The 12,888-nt window shown below is 43.4% G+C and overlaps 1 protein-coding gene across 1 annotated transcript; it reads right to left on the bottom strand.

The window, feature by feature from the left end:
• Positions 1 to 381: 381 nt before the first annotated feature.
• LOC308077106 (GTP-binding protein Rheb-like) lies at positions 382 to 11,935 on the bottom strand (the record flags this gene model as incomplete). The annotated part of the gene is made up of 8 exons (XM_080417660.1): positions 382 to 474; positions 1,104 to 1,185; positions 4,462 to 4,509; positions 6,242 to 6,298; positions 7,265 to 7,347; positions 8,484 to 8,551; positions 9,966 to 10,037; positions 11,884 to 11,935. 8 exons carry the CDS (start codon positions 11,933 to 11,935, stop codon positions 382 to 384), a joined length of 555 nt encoding a protein of 184 aa, XP_080273786.1.
• Between the last annotated feature and the right edge of the window lie 953 nt (positions 11,936 to 12,888).

Genomic DNA, 12,888 nt, shown 5'->3' with positions numbered 1-12,888 from the left:
TCATTGCGACACTGTTAAATCCACAGCTTTTTAAAATCTCTGTGGATTTATTGTCTTCTTTTTATGATTAGATTTTTTGCCTGTATATCCTTTCTGGGATCTTCAACAAGGTGTCCGGGACCCCCAGGAGGTCCTCCAGAGTTACTACAGGGGGGCTTACAAACCTCTGTGATAGGAACATACAATATGTAGTGGGGGTCCCTGCTTCGCCTCTCTCTCTCAGCTAAGGGGGCCTTGGCTAAGGGGTTGAAGACCCCTGCTCTAAATGAACACTGAGGATATTATTGTGCGCCTCCAAAGAGAGGATATAGGTTCCTGTCCAGCAGGCTGAGAGCCACAGTTCAGTCTGCATTTAACATGCGTTTGACCTCTGACACTGGACTACATCAAAGAACAGGAAGATGGACCCTGGGGTTGTCCCGCCTCCATCTTCTCCACCTCCATGATGATTCTCCTGAACACCTCCACCGCCGTCTGGCAACACAGGAAGTACAGAGTCAGGAAACAGGAAGTATGTTATGTTGTCTTTTTTTGACAGTTTGACAGGCTATTTATATGTTTCTAGATATTCCATCAACTAAATTAAAAACAGATTCCTGCTAAAACAAGGGGTGAGTGTATGGATTTGTGAAGAAAACGGTTTAGATTATTTTCCTGTTCCGTACTGTATGTAAGCTAAATTGTGTCATAAAATAGGCTACATTAAGCTGTAAGGTGTAACTATGTATGCAAAATCATAATCTGTGCTTCTTCTGATGCTGTCCGATTAAAACAAGGGAACTGGTACTGCCAGACCCCTAGTGGTTGAAATCTGAATGGCCGGACTTCGCATGACGTGTGTGCAGAGGAAAAGAGGGGCAGGACAGGAAAAGAGGGACAGACCGACCCACCGACCGACAAAGCCTCATGTAGGCCGACCCCTTGGGTCTGGCAAAAATGAGTCTTACAATAACATAACAATGACGACATTGATAGCAGTGACGCAATGCAACGTGGCGTAACATAACGGCAGTCTTTGTGTGTGTGTGTGTGTGTGTGTGTGTGTGTGTGTGTGTGTGTGTGTGTGTGTGTGTGTGTGTGTGTGTGTGTGTGTGTGTGTTCACCTGGTTCTCTTTGGCTGATGACTCAAGGAAGGCAGCGTTCCAAGACTCAGCCAAGGCCTTGCCTTCCTCAAAACTAATCACTCTGGGAGAGGAGAGGAGAGGAGAGGAGAGGAGAGGAGAGGAGAGGAGAGGAGAGGAGAGGAGTAGTCAGGCAGAATTCCCAGAGCTTACAGTAAAAGCATTTATTTTTACCTTTTGCAACTACATATCTCTGTCCCTGTCCACCACGAGAGACTGTGCAGACCGTGCTGTGCAACTCAAGAAAAAAACTAATCTTATAGTCCGGTAGATATGCGCAATATTTTTATGGAATTGTGCATTTTACGATAAAAGCGTAAGTTTTGACACTGTTAGAGCAGGCAATAAGGAAGATTGCCTATAGGGTCATCTCAGTTTTGTCCCATTGCAACCATTTCACCTGCTGTTATTTAACCAGCAACTCAATACCACCTAGGATCTTGATTCCGGTGGCTAATCCTCCATTTTAAAGGATGGGGAACACAGTGGTACTATTTACAACATGGTAGCAGCTACCTACGGTAATTACAAACTGTTTATCTGGCATAAGGGGAACTAAATGATAGTGATAGTAAAGAATATTAGATAAATTACAGAATCGGCCCATGACGTGTGCAGGCGTGGTGCACCCAAGTGGCCTCCGTGATCAAATGACTGGCCACATCACTGACCACCCTAGCGCGCCAGTCAAAGAGTCAGAACTGAAAATGGAAAAATCCCCCTGGAAAACAGTGTGGTAGGCATTTTTGAGAAAAAGTATTTTACATATTCTATATATATGACCTTTATGGGCTGAATCAATTTCTGCTGTATACCAAGCTGTAAAAGTCACTGTTACAAATTAATCCCAAATTAGGGCATGCTCTAATAATGTGCCAAATCTCCTGCTTTTATTGTAAAATAATGATTTCCCCCATATCCGCCAGACTAGCCCATATCCCCCCACCCGACACAACAGTGGTCCCAAGGTTGATTCTTAGTCAGGATGGTGTTCCCTGTGTCAGTCAGTTTGATTGATTGATTGAATACTTTATTAGTCAGAAATGTAAACAGCACGACGCACAGTCAGACATTTAGGCTAAAAGGATAACACAAAAAAAAGTCCTGGGGACTTGTTTCCATTTGTAGTCCTATGTATTCAGTAGTAATAGGAAGTATAAAATAGGGCTTAACTCAAGCAACATAAGTGGTTGAGAGGAAAGAAGGGAATGAACAGAATAGAATAAACCATAGCAGAATGACAAACCACATGAGGTGGTCTTCTTTTCTCTCTGTCTCTTCTCCGTTTTTGCTCTCCTCAGCTACATTCCTCATCTTCTGTCCTAGCAGCTCCCTCCCTCCCTCTCTCCCTCTCTCTCTCTCTCTCTCTCTCTCTCTCTCTCTCTCTCTCTCTCTCTCTCTCTCTCTCTCTCTCTCTTCTTAAATGTCACGCTCTGTTTCCCTTCTCATCTTTCCTCATGTGTTTTCCTCCTTCCCTCTTGGTTTGCTTATGTTCCCTCCTCTCCACACTGCTGTGATGTGATCTTCCTGCTTTATTGATCACTCTACTCTCCATATCTCTCTAGTTCTCCTTATCCCCCCGCTCATCCCCTCTCCTCTCCCCCCTCCCATCGCCTCCCCTCCCCTCTCCTCTCTTCTCTTCTCCCTCCATCACTTTCATACAACTTCCTGCTGCAAAAGCATCTCTCACTCCTCTAATTGGATCACTCTCTCTCACACACACACACACACACACACACACACACACACACACACACACACACACACACACACACACACACACACACACACACGCACGCACGCACGCACACACGCACGCACACGCACACACAAACTGGAGCTGCAGTAGTGGCCATAGCGAAATCTAGGTGTAGCAACTGGACCCTGCCGCAAAGTGCTGCAGAGTGTGTGTGTGTGTGTGTGTGTGTGTGTGTGTGTGTGTGTGTGTGTGTGTGTGTGTGTGTGTGTGTGTGTGTGTGTGTGTGTGTGTGCGTGCGTGCGTGCGTGCGTGCGTGCGTGCGTGCGTGCGTGCGTGCGTGCGTGCGTGCGTGCGTGCGTGCGTGTGTGTGTGTGTGTCGGATAGCTAACCAGACCACAGCAGAAGCCATGAATGTACTCACTGCATCTCATTGCTGTCGGGCAGAAACCTTGTATCTCCACATTTCAACTTTTTAATGTTTTGTCTTACATTAATGGCGTATACTTCGTCGTACAACATTGACGCAACAATTGCTGATCTACAACCTCACAGCCCGTTCCATCACTACGCTTTGTGAGCTTGTAGATCAAACATTGAAAGTGAAAGTAGTTAAGTCTGTCAGTGGCCTTATGAATAAATGAGCTTGTGAATAAATAATAACTACATTGGATCCATTGGAACACAGGCTTTTTGAAAAGTAAAGGTTTTGGACATACAAGGTTTCCATCTGACAGTGATGAATCACGACTATCAATAGTGTAGCTCCATGAGCAGAACAAGGCATCAGCTCTACCAGACTCTATGATAATCACACAGACACCATTCTCTGTTCATTTAAAACAGACTAATGCACGCACTCTTCATGCACTCACTTCCATGCACACGTACAAGGGGAATCCGCTCATAATTTCCGACATCCCATTATTGCGGCCGTTCGGTTAGTGTGAGGTTAGGGTTAGGGATAGGGTTATTTATAATGGGTAGGAACAATGACATGGCACCCATACGAGGAAGTATGCCTTCACATCCATCCATGTCCCTAGACACATGTGCATACTGAGGAAGAATTGTGGTAGAATTACATTATATTGTTATTATGTTTAACTTTATCCGACCTTCACTTTTGCCAATATGTTGTTCATCTTTTGCCTGTTATGATATGATCTGATGTTTTGCATGTTATAAGAGTCGAGATGTCTTCGCTTAGCTATGGTACTATTGCTTTGGTACAGTTTGCATTTTTTTGGTACAGCTTGTCTTGTTTTGGTACAGCTTGTCCCTGTGAGTATAACAATGGCACCACCGTGAAATATTGTCTCCAACTCCTCGTGCCTCAAGAATTACTGAATGATCCAGAATTCCTTGACAACACACACGCACATGCACACGCACACGCATACACCACAGGCTTGCTACTTAAGCAGAAACATCAGAAAACCTGCAGTCTATATTAGTTCCCCTACGCAAGTCTGAGTGTGTGTGTGTGTGTGTGTGTGTGTGTGTGTGTGTGTGTGCGTGTGCGTGTGTGCGCGCGTGTGCGCATGCGTTTGTGCGTGCATGCGTGCATGTGACAGAGAGAGAGAGAGAGAGAGAGAGAGAGCGAGCAAGAGAGAAAGAGAAGAGATTGAAGTGGTACCATACCTTTCCATGTGCAAATCTTTCTTGTTTCCTACTAAAATAATAGGTACTCTGTAGACAGTGAGACAGACAGACAGACAGAGACAGACAGATAGACTAGTTAATACAGGTAAAGACTGTCGTGGTTGTCGAGGAATACTAGTTTCATGCCAGCCGTCTGATATGATATTGCTGCTTAGGGGTGCAACAGCAAATCGATCTAATCAATAAGTTTTTTTTGATAATCGATCATTTAATCAAAGGATCTTGTAATAATCTATCAGCATGTTGTTTATCATCTGCCTAAACAAAAAAAACGTAGCTTCAGCTAACAGTATATGTCTCCATGTCACCATATAACATAGTGTGAACTAGTAACAAAGATATATCTGCACAGAATAACTAGCATCTATTACAAATATATATAGACCACAATAATTGATACAAGGAATGAGGAGTGCTAGGGGGTGAGGAGGAGGGGTCTGAAGGGGAGTGCTAGGGGGTGAGGAGGAGGGGTCTGAAGGGGAGTGCTAGGGGGTGAGGAGGAGGGGTCTGAAGGGGAGTGCTAGGGGGTGAGGAGGAGGGGTCTGAAGGGGAGTGCTAGGGGGTGAGGAGGAGGGGTCTGAAGGGGAGTGCTAGGGGGTGAGGAGGAGGGGTCTGAAGGAGAGTTCTAGGGGTGAGGAGGAGGGGTCTGAAGGAGAGTTCTAGGGGGCAGGGACGGATTATGGCTTGTAAACATTGTGCTGGTGCACAGGGGCCCTGGAGCCAAGGGGGCCCTGGCACCGCCACCTGAAAATCAACCTTTTGATTAGTCAGTCGGAGACCCCTCGGCCCATTTCATCTACTTCCACTAGGCAGATGTCAAAATAAAACCTGTGCTGTCTAATGACATTGCACGTTTTCAATTGTGTAAAATAAAATACACTCTTATTTTGAAAGCCTCCCAGTTGTAGGAGGACATCCGATTTCTATTAAAGCCATTTGACAAGCAAAACAACGGACCTGGATTAAACGCAAGAATTTAACAAAACTTCATATTTACGATAAGGAAACCATGTTCTTGTGATTAAAACAATGTAGACAACTTTGGAAGTGCGTTCACTCGTTCGACCTCGGCTGAGTCGGCTCTGTGGCAGCAGGTGAGTCTCTTTATCTCATCTGGTTAACTTACAGTAGAGCCTAGGCTTGTGCTCAGAACTACTGAACACAATCTGCACACAGTCTGTTGCATTGTCGTCAATTAAAACAAACAAATCTGCTGTCATGTAGTTGTCTTAATGGATGATATTGATCTTAAATGCTCAATATTGATATGGCTCTGTTGCACTTGACAATGTCACGTGAAATGTTTGAAAATGTAGGCTATATGCTGTCATAAAGCTATCTGGGGGGGCGTGGTGATTTTGTGCACAGGGCCCATTTTCACTTTAATCCGTCTATGCTAGGGGGTGAGTAGAGTTTGAAGAGTAGTGCTAGGGGTTGAGGTAGAGTCTGAAGAGTAGTGCTAGGGGTTGAGGTAGAGTCTGAAGAGTAGTGCTAGGGGTTGAGGTAGAGTCTGAAGAGTAGTGCTAGGGGGTGAGGTAGAGTCTGAAGAGTAGTGCTAGGGGTTGAGGTAGAGTCTGAAGAGTAGTGCTAGGGGGTGAGGTAGAGTCTGAAGAGTAGTGCTAGGGGTTGAGGTAGAGTCTGAAGAGTAGTGCTAGGGGGTGAGGTAGAGTCTGAAGAGTAGTGCTAGGGGTTGAGGTAGAGTCTGAAGAGGAGTGCTAGGGGGTGAGGTAGAGTCTGATACGTGATGAAGAATACATACTGTACGTTTCCCACCATGTCTAGAAGCTTTTCATGGATAACACGGACTACTTCAAAACTGCAGCAGAGAACACGTATAGAGGGAAAACACAGGTCATGCAGGCACTTTGGTTAAAACTTTAAAATCACTTTAACGTTGCAGCTGGTAAGGGTGAGGCTGATTTTAATTACTTTGTGTGCTTAACCTGACCTATAACCTATACATCACCATTAATCACTTAATGTGTTTTGTATTAAAGGAGGAGTTCACCCAAAAAATGACTTATTTTCTATCAATTACACACCCCATGAAGCCTTGATTTCATGGATTTGTTTTTGTGGCATTCCTAAGACAATAATTTGATGACGTGTGTATTTCCGGTAGGAGACACAAATAATTTACTTTGTGTCTCCTACCGGATACATTAGCCGGTAGGAGACGGGAATCAAATTATTAGCTTAGGAATGCGACAAAAACAAAAAAGAATCTGTGGATTCAAGGCTTCATAGGGTGTGCAATTGATAGAAAATAAGTTATTTTTTGGGTGAACTCCTCCTTTAAGAATCTAAATCTGAAACTAGAAACTAAAGCTGTCAAATAATTGTAGTTGGGTAAAAAATACAATATTTGCCTCTGAAATGTAGTGAAGTAGAATGTACTCAAGTAAAAGATCTATTATGTAATTTTTGTGTGTGGATACAATGTTGTTTTGTCCAATCTGTATGGTAGAGAATGTTAATACAATATATTGTATACAATTGGGGTGGTTGTATTTGGTCTCCCTGCTCTTTACACAAATTTTGACCTGAAGCCAACAACCAAAATTTCTCCCCAGAGCAAGCAGGCTATTAGCTCATTGGTAAAAAATAATTATAAAAAAAATCAGCGCTTGTGCAGTAGCCCTAGGTTCAAATCTAGTGTAAAACAAGAAAGTTGCTTTAAGTAAAAGTACCTAAATATTTTACTAAATTAGATTACTTGCAAACTGAAAGAATGGATGAACATAAGAAAGAAGGAAAGAATAGAAAAACTGAGTGAACCAACCTTTTGTATGATGTGACAGAGTAGAGCAAAATGTATCCGTCCACATCTATGGTGTAACTCTGTGGAAAGATAGAGTACTCATCCTGGAACACACACACGCACACGCACACGCACACGCACACGCACACACACACACACACACACACACACACACACACACACACACACACACACACACACACGCACACCATTTTCATCCCAAAGCACTTATTTGACCTCCGAGGGAGGCGGGAGGAGGCATCTTTGAGGATCTAGGACACATGAGAGCAGCCTTAGCCCTGAAGACTTAACAAGCTGAATGTTTCATGACTGTGCAACAGTGGCGGAGGGTGGGACTGTGGTCAGGTTTTGGTTTTGGCGAATGAGCCCTGGTTAAGCGATCGGTTATGCAGTTGGGGGACTGCATAAATTAATACAAAACTGCAGAAATTGCCTGGGCCGTAGCGTGACGGTCCAGGCACCCTAGGCTGCAATGCCAGCCCGACAGCGTGTCGCAGGTTCGACTCCCGTTACCGACGACCTTTGCTACGTGTCACTCCCCGATCTCTCTCCCCATTTCCTGTCAGCCTACTTTCCCTGTCAATCTCTAAATAAAGGCATAAAAAGCCCCAAAATCTTTAAAAAAAAGAAAATACATAAATGAATTAGATGTTTAGAACAGTATGTGAGAGAGAGAGATGGACGGACGGACAGAAGGACAGATGGTAAACGCAAGTGTTGGTTATATGCTGGAGGGTATACCTGTCACTAGTGTTGGTTATATGTAGGGGGATGCCAACATGAAACCGTAGCAGGGTGAATTAAACTGGGGCATGCAGCAAAGCAAGCAGGTAACCTTAGACTAATAGTGTGTCAAACTATGACAAATGACTCAATACAAATGTAAATAAATACTCTAAACGGAGTCGTAAAGGCAGGCACAGCCGCTGTAATCCGAAACGGACATCACTTCACATGACACTTTCATTCCTCTAAAAAAAAAGGATGTCCTCGTTTCCTCTCCTTGCATCGATTCCTCACGTCTCTCCTTGTGTCCTCAGTGGGAGGGAGTAAGACGGAAGGAAAAGACCTTGGAGGGAAACATCCAAATGTGGACGACATTAAAGAGACTTGGGATGCACCTATACGTGCACAGGAGGAATGACCTCAAGGAATGAACCTCAAAAGTCACAGGAAGTTGGATGAGCCCCTGTGATTAGTCACCTGACAGCAAGCTCACCTGACCAGCCGTGTCGACCAGCTGTAGGTGATACTCCTGACCGTTGACTGTTATCGTCTTAGTAAACGCTGAGAGAGAGGGAGAGAGAGAGAGAGATTGAAAAGGACAGAGAGAGAGAGAGAATGGAAAGTACAAGTTCAAATACAAGATAAAAGGAGAAAATAAAAATTATAAGTACACACAAGACAATGCAATTACTATCCACAGGCCTATCTCTCTCTCTCTCTCTCTCTCTCTCTCTCTCTCTCTCTCTCTCTCTCTCTCTCTATCTCTCTCTATCTACAGTATATACAGTGTACAAACACACACACACAAACACACATGACACTTTAATAAAGACAAATCAATCAATCATTTAACATTGGAAGAGAGGCTCAAATTGTAGGTGCGAGATGAATCCAAAATTGATAGAAAAGATCATGTGTAAACAAACAAGTTTTGTAAGCTACCTATAATATCCATGAAAAGGTTTAATCATCATCTCTTCTCTTTCTCAGTCCTCATTGAAGACCCTGGTCTAGGGCTCTTGTTTGTTCAGCCTGTTGTCAATGTTTTTTCTCCTTTTCATTTCAGCTGTTATTTGTCTGAATTTCACTGTTGATCCACGTTTGATTTATTATAACGTTGCATATTGTTTTCCAACTTTTCCTCACCACAATGGAGACTATCAACCAGTACAAATCGATGTGTATGCTGAGCCTGTTTTCTTGAAATATTCCATACATGATTACTTGAAAATCCATCATTATTTTAAAACCATTTATCTTTCATTCACCTCCTCGGATCGATAAGAGTGCAGCATTAAGTGCTCTAAGATTTCATCCTCTTTACAACCTTCCATGGGACATGTCTTGGACAAAGCAGATCCATTTCACTATTGTCCGTGCAGCCAGTCTGTTCACAAGCTACATAATATCTCTCATAGTATCATTCCTGGGATTCCCTGCTCCAGTAAGGGTTTTGATTGAATTTACCAGTCAAACCGCAGAGGAGCAATGCACACATTGCACCCAAAGTTCTGTCCTAACTCTACACATCACACTTCTTGGGTTTAAAGTTTTATGTTGAGGACATTTGACCGTCACCATATTATCTGGGGGAGATACGAGTTCACCTGTTGTGTTTACACCGTTTACAAAGTCAATAGAATGTGTACATTTACTGTGTATTAAGATGTGTACCGTTTGTCATTTTGGGGAGATTGGTCTACATCAGGCCATTGTTGGCACAAGGTTTTTAGCTTGTAGATCAACTATTGTTTGCATAGGACAGTCATACAACTAAAATCAGGCTTTACACGTGAAGATGCCTGTTATAGCCTTGTGGACTGGACAGTATACCTACAGTACTGTCCGCGCACGCACACACACACACACACACACACACACACACACACACACACACACACACACACACACACACACACACACACACACACACACACACACACACACACACACACACACACACACACAGACTTACTGTTCTCTATGGTAGGGTCGTAGGAGTCAACGAACTGTCCTTCCACAAACTGGATAGTCAGTGAAGACTTCCCTGGTCGTAGAGAACACACACACACACACACATTAAAATGTTACGTGTCAGATATTATATGTTAAGATTAGTGATGAATAACTTCTACCTCATTTACTATCACTACACTCTCGTAAACGAGTTTAATCTCAATGGGACAAACCTGGTGAATAAAACCGTATGATTAGATCAAAACTATCGTGTATACAACAATACACAGGTAGACACACAAACACTACAGCCTGAGTAGCAGTAGCCCTGTGTCCAAAATAAGTCAAGATGACCTCAACAATGAACCAGAACCATCAGAACAATCGACATCAAACTCGGTGTGTGTGTCGCCGAGGACCTGAGGGAGTACAGAGCCTGGTCTGAACTGAAGTTGGTCGGATCGGCATTTCTCCAAAAGGAAATATGCGAATCCCCATATACATGGTCTGATCAGCGGTTTCATGGTGTTTTCTTTAGTTATGGACCCATGTGTGTCTAGAAATAAAGTGGAGCTGGGGGGAATGAGGCTCCATTCTCCATGTGGCACTGAATCTGATCAGTCCAGCGGGTTACAAGATTAGCTCCGGACACAAAGGCACACACACATGTCTTTATGTGTCACAATCACACACACACACACACACACACACACACACACACACACACACACACACACACACACACACACACACACACACACACACACACACACACACACACACACACACACACAGACAGACGGCTAGCCTCCGGCAGAGCCACGTGGTAAACATTTCCGTAGCCACGTTGTCTGCTACAGGCTGCAATGATGCTCACTAGTGAGGGACTACGCGTCACGGCTTCCAGCATCAGAACCATTCTAGACTGCAGCCTGGCACAACAGGATGACGATCAGGTTAGCACTAGCAGCACCATCCACTAGTGTCATATGACACTGTTAGTATGCTGCTTCTACGATGGGAACACTAGAACAGTGGTTCTCAAAGTGGGTTTTCAGGGACTGCCAGGGGGTCCTTGAGGAGGTTCCAGGGGGTCCACAACAAAATGAGTTAATGTAGCATCCAAATCTGTTTAACCACTTTAACCCTTTGAAAATATGAAAATAGCCGATCTACTAGCTCACGACTTGGCACGATGTGACGCGTTGTGAGCTTGTAGTTCAGCTATTTTTAAAATTTCAGATGGAATTCTGCGGCCAAATACATATAAATTTGCGTCGCCTTGCTACATGTTGTGAGCTTGTAGATCGGCTATTTTCGACGAATGTGTTCCCCCAGCGATGGTGTAGGGTTCAAGTGGTTATGCTCTATTTCAGAAATTGCAAAAGTAGCCAATCTATATGCTCTCAACACGTCACATTGTGATGTGTTGCTAGCTTGTAGATCTCCTATTTATTTTATTTTTTTACATATTACAACATTTTGTAATATTTCACCTATAACGACATGCCCAAAAAAGGACGCCAGCTTGAAAGTGGTTAATGCATTTTGACAACTGGGGCAAAATGGTAGTTTGCAAAATGGTAGTTTTTTTTTGGGGGGGGGGGGGTTTCGGGTTTCGGGTAGTCTTCTGCCTTCATATATTTCCCCTAAAATGATAAATTTAAACATTACAGATGCACTTTTAAACATGTTAAGGTATGAGAAGAGCTCAGCTCAAAGTCATGTTTGTGACCAACGATGAACTGCCGAGCAGCTGATAATGCTAATTAAATATTGATGATGATAGAGTAGCCTATATAAGTAACATTCATGAATAGTTGCAGCTTCAAGTCGACAAAAACACATACATTCTAAACCATGCACAGCCTAACATGTACAGGTACCATACAATACTTACGGTATAGGCTACGTTTCGCTCTAAAGGAGGAACTTACCCACGGATCTATAACCCAATACGGCAATTTTCCGAGACTTGGGCTGCGGCATCCTTTTCTCTCTGCATTCAGAAGAGCACAGCGAGCAGCATCAGCACCATTCACGCCCGATCCACAACTTCATGCATTATTGATGAGCACTCGGCCCTGGTTGGCTAGAGAGACGTAAAGGGGGAGGGGTCTTTTCCGTAGTAGCGCAATTGCGATTGGATGCCGAGCCTAACCCCATTGTTCTAGAACTAGAACCTCCCGCTCATTGGCCAGCTCGAACAGTGTTGCCATGTCCGCTTATTATAAGCGACTTTGGGCTTACTTTTATGTGAAGTTGCTTGTAAATATTGGTTGTTGCAGGTTTAGTTTTTTGGGGCTTGTTTCTAAAGTGTAGACAGTTGCTTATTTGTTTCACAATTAAAAAAAAAAAATGTAACCAGTGGTTCTCAAATATTTCATCATGGATGGACCCCCCCCCAAATTAATATATATTTGTCTCTAACCCCCATCTGAAAATGTTTCGTGCCAGGGAGCCCAAACCAGATTTGTGTTGTTAGAGAGACTTAGAAATAGAATGTTTTAAAAAATCTAATCTAATCTAAAATATTCCACATTTTATTTCAAAAAATTTGAAAATAGCAGATCTATAAGCTTACAACGTGTCGCATTGCGATGCGTTGTGAGATTGTAGATATACTATTTTCAAATAGCCGGTTTAAAGTGCTCTTAAGTCGTTTATTTTAGGTTTGTTATGGTTGCTTATTTCTCTCACAAAATCTGGCAACACTGCCAGAACGCCACTCTGAGCCCGGCCGCGACGCGGTGTTACGGCGGAACTAGTGGCTTATCGAAATATGTGACTTAAACTGTCGCTGCTATTTAGATTACTTTTAGCACTCGTTCCTACCAAACTGTGGACATGTATTTCTGCTACATTGGTGTCATTGTTACTTGTATGAATTTATTGCACGGTAAAAGTTAAACATTAAACCGCGAACTGGATTAACAACATTT

Source organism: Gymnoscopelus braueri (genome assembly GCF_963280865.1).
Source record: "Gymnoscopelus braueri genome assembly, chromosome: 21".
NCBI lineage: Eukaryota > Metazoa > Chordata > Actinopteri > Myctophiformes > Myctophidae > Gymnoscopelus > Gymnoscopelus braueri.
Note: the sequence above shows the minus strand (reverse complement) of the source record. Positions and strands in the feature narration are given on the sequence as shown.